Consider the following 3,961-nt stretch of genomic DNA (forward strand, 5'->3'; position numbering starts at 1 on the left):
AACCCGACAGTTTCAGGTGGCCCGACGCTGTTTCAGGTGGCCATTGGCACCCGGGCCACCGTTAAAGTCGAGCCCTGCTGTGGAAAATGTACTGTGGTTCCAGAAAATTCTTTGGAGTGGTCTCTCCTCCTGGAAAGTCCTGGAGAGTAGACTATTATTGGGTTTGGTCCTAGAAAGTCTTTGAAATTGAGTTCTTGTCTGTCTTGTGTGAGAGAAATTAATGCTTGATGTAAGAGTTTGTTCATTAATCACTGATCTATTAACTCCTGGAAAGCTCCCAGAAAAAAGGTTTTTTCTAAAAGTGTATGAATCCTAGCAGCGATCACCAAGAGTTCCCCTATATACTAGTGTTGTAGATTTATTTTACAGCTAACTTAAAAATCAATTTTCCTGTAATCCAACTAGGGTTAAAGTGCAGGGGCAATAGGTGAGCAGAGCTCTGATTTTTTTGTATGTAGTAAACTTGTAGTATTTATTAGAAACATTTGGATTAATTTTTTTCAGAGAACCGAATCTTGCAAATATAATAGCACAGCAGATGGACATTACTGAACCACTGAGTCACTTAAGAGAACTTCTTGAAGAAAGAATTGGAGTGTCACTGATAGACTATGAGTTCTATCTGCAAAATGAACAGCAGGTACTGTGAAATATATTAGAAATCTTTGCTGAGGTGCAATATTTTCTATACGTGTGAATTCTTTCTCATTAACTCTTTACTGGGGTTAAAATTGTTCGGCGACTCCAGATTCACTGTCCGTTTTACTTTGCATCTAAAGATAAAAATCGCTTCGGGAGGGTAGATAAAATGTAGGCAACAACAGATATGTGTTTGCAATCTTGTCATGCTATCATTCTGTTGCCTTACACTTACAGCTCGATGCATCGAGAAATCTAGTGGAGCAATGCGTGCAGGGTGAAGGCATGGTACAGATCAACATAGAGCTTATCCAACCGACCAATGAGAAGCCCCGAATCAACATCGTTGACGTTCTGAAGCCTGCTGAAGAGGAGGTGGAGATTGCAACTGACACAGATGTACAGAGAGGTAGGCCTCCCTCTGCCTACCATACCTGCCTCCCCCTCCTTACCCTCCTTTCCTACTGTTGAAGAGGAACTGCAGATTGCGACTGATTCAGATGTACTGAGAGGTAGGCCTCCCTCTGCCTACCATACCTGCCTCCCCCTCTTTACCCTCCTTTCCTACTGTTGAAGAGGAACTGCAGATTGCGACTGATTCAGATGTACTGAGAGGTAGGCCTCCCCCTGCATACCATACCTGTACTGCCTCTTCAAAAATAACATGGAACATCCAGTATTCATAAATAGCAGTCAGCTAAACCGTCTGTCTTTAATGTGTGACCACTTGACCAAATGGTGAAAAAACTACAACAAAATAGAGAATACTGTCAGAGATGGGGTGTACATGCTTCAGATACTTGCACATAAATCTAACTTCAGTTGCATCTATATGTACTGTAAAGAAATATTGCAAAACAGTAGTGTACTGGCTACATAAATAAGCAGTGTCTATATGAGACAGCTTTAGTCCACAATTGACTTATCTGACGTACTTACATTGTGGTAAACCAAGCTTTAAATAGAGAATCAGCCGACCAAGCTAAACCACGAACAAAAATGGTGAATAGCAAAAACACAAGAGCCTCACGTAGTTTAAGGTCAGAGGTCATACGGTAATAACATACAGGGTATTACCCTGTAACAGCACAATACCTGCCTCCTCCGTACCCTCCTTCCCTACTGTTGAGGAGGATCTGCAGATTGCCAATGACTCGGATGATCACTGATTTTTATTTGCCTCAGGTGACTGGGCGAGTGTTTTTTTCGTCAGCGCTACCCTCTCTTCCTCCTCTCCTCAACCCTTCCTACCCTCGCCCTCCATACTGCTGGCTGGCACAGATGAACAGAGAGGTACAACTCTCCCTCCCTCCCAGACGTTGTTGTAGATTCCCCCACGAGCAAGGAATGGTGCCAAAAGAACAATAAATATTTTATCATTGTGCTATTTTGCCGTGATTGTAAATAGTACTTTCATTAGCATGCTTCACTCGGCGTTGATGTCGTTCGTGTTGCAGTGATGGCAGGTGGAGTCGTCGTGTCAGAGTCGTCTGATGTCACCCGATGGACCGTATCAGAGGAATTCCGCAAGGAGCAGGCTCGCCTTGGGATGTCACCTGGTGGGTAAACATGTAACTACATGCTTTACATGTACATGCACACTGCCACCTGGTGGGTAAACGTGTAACGACTTACTTTACATGTACATGCACACTGCAACCACCTCGTACATAACCACATGTTCAAGGTTCCCATTAAGTAGCAATTATGCAGTGACATCTCCCTTATAGAATGGACACTATCTATTAAGGATTGCTTTGGAATTTTTCAGTAGGATTTAGTAGGAGTTATACAGGGAGACTATTATAGAATGTGCACTTGTCTATAGTGCTTATTATGGATTTTTAGCTCATCTGACGTAGTCAGATGCAGCTTGTAGAATCGCATGATCGTCCGTCCATCCGGCCGTCCGTGCGTCCGTCCGTCCGTCAACAGTTGGGCACAAATCTTAACCGCTCGACGTACGGTCACGATATTCGGGACGTTGGGGGGGATTGTCAAAACGAGTTGGGATGTCGAAGCTGGGGGTCAAAGGTCAAATAGCAGGTGTAAAAGAAGGGGACATTTACTCCTTAATAAAGGTATAGGGAGGAGAATGCAGGAATTGCGGCAGCAAATCTAAACGGCTGCGCTAGGCTCGTGATAGTCGGTGTATAGCATGCATGGTAGAAAAGTCATCACTGTGCTGAAATTGGAGGTCACAGGTCAAAGGTCAATGGGCACAGGGCAGATTTTAGACATTTTTCTGAGGACAGGGTCTGACGGAGCAATTGAAAAACTTTTTTGTTTCAGCGGTGACCTAGCATTTTTATGGCTTTATTGAAAAGGACGATGAAATGTAACTTTCTGCTGACATGCCGAAGAGTAAGTGTCGGATTACCTTTTGACCCTCAGAGGAGGGTTAAACATGGATTTGTTTTACTGTTAGAAAGAATTTGACCTGCCAGGGTTGCTAGTGAGAATCTATACATGCCTGGATGTATGAGGCTAGCAATGTCACAGTAGAAATTTCAAAGCTAAATTTCTTGAAGAAGTTTATGCTTCCTTAAATCGTATAATTTCTATGGCATTTTCTGTACTGTCAGTGTGTTACAATCATGTAACTTATGCCACTGCCAGTGGCCACTGCAGTGCATGTGGTGGTGATAGTACTGTGTAGTTTTTGCCTGCGGCTAATTAGTTACAGGTGGCAGCTCTCTATTTTTAGCCTGTAGGCTTGCGTAGATAAATGGATGAGTGCTTACCTATTCTGTCTTGGCAATAGTTGTTGCTACTACGTACGATGGAGTTCCATCTTCAATCTAAGACACTTAAATCGTACGCGCCATCCAGGGCTCGAATTAAGGCGGCGAGAGAGGGCAAGGCAATTTTTTAGGGCACGTGAGAAATCTGCTCTTGAATTTTCGTCTAAAATGGAAGGGCAGCAGAGGCAATTTTAAACAGCACGCAAGGCTAACCTTTTCGAAAATCTTGAGACGAGGTCACTCAAGGCAGCTTTTGTAAAATATAGAGGGAAACTCATACGGAATAGTGACAGTCAGACGATCGTCTTGCCTTTGTAATAGTGAGGAGTGAAAAAAACAAGTGGATGCCGCACTGTAACGTTACAGCCGTAACACCGGACCCTATGTACCGCTCCTCTGCTAATGGAAGTACAGTAACATAAATTTATTGCCCGCTATCAGGGTGAATATTATCCGCTGCTCGTTATTTGTTTCCCTCCTGCGGCTAATCGCGTTTTAAGGCTGCATCATTGGCAACTACACACGCACGCGCACGTGTTATGCTTGGATTCGACTAAAACGAAACTAGGGCAGTAGAT

The 3,961-nt window shown here is 43.6% G+C and overlaps 1 protein-coding gene across 1 annotated transcript in view; it reads left to right on the forward strand.

Annotated features, from left to right (window-relative positions):
• Window positions 1–504: 504 nt before the first annotated feature.
• LOC106814195 (GA-binding protein alpha chain-like) overlaps window positions 505–3,961 on the forward strand; it is a gene marked incomplete at its 5' end in the record, with an annotated part of 9,363 nt that continues 5,906 nt past the window's right edge. The window contains 3 exon segments of the mRNA XM_014818494.1: window positions 505–640; window positions 877–1,048; window positions 2,097–2,198. Of these exon segments, the coding sequence (XP_014673980.1) occupies window positions 505–640; window positions 877–1,048; window positions 2,097–2,198 (410 nt within the window).

Source organism: Priapulus caudatus, unplaced genomic scaffold (assembly GCF_000485595.1).
Source record: "Priapulus caudatus unplaced genomic scaffold, Priapulus_caudatus-5.0.1 Scaffold882, whole genome shotgun sequence".
In the NCBI taxonomy this organism is placed as follows: domain Eukaryota; kingdom Metazoa; phylum Priapulida; class Priapulimorpha; order Priapulimorphida; family Priapulidae; genus Priapulus; species Priapulus caudatus.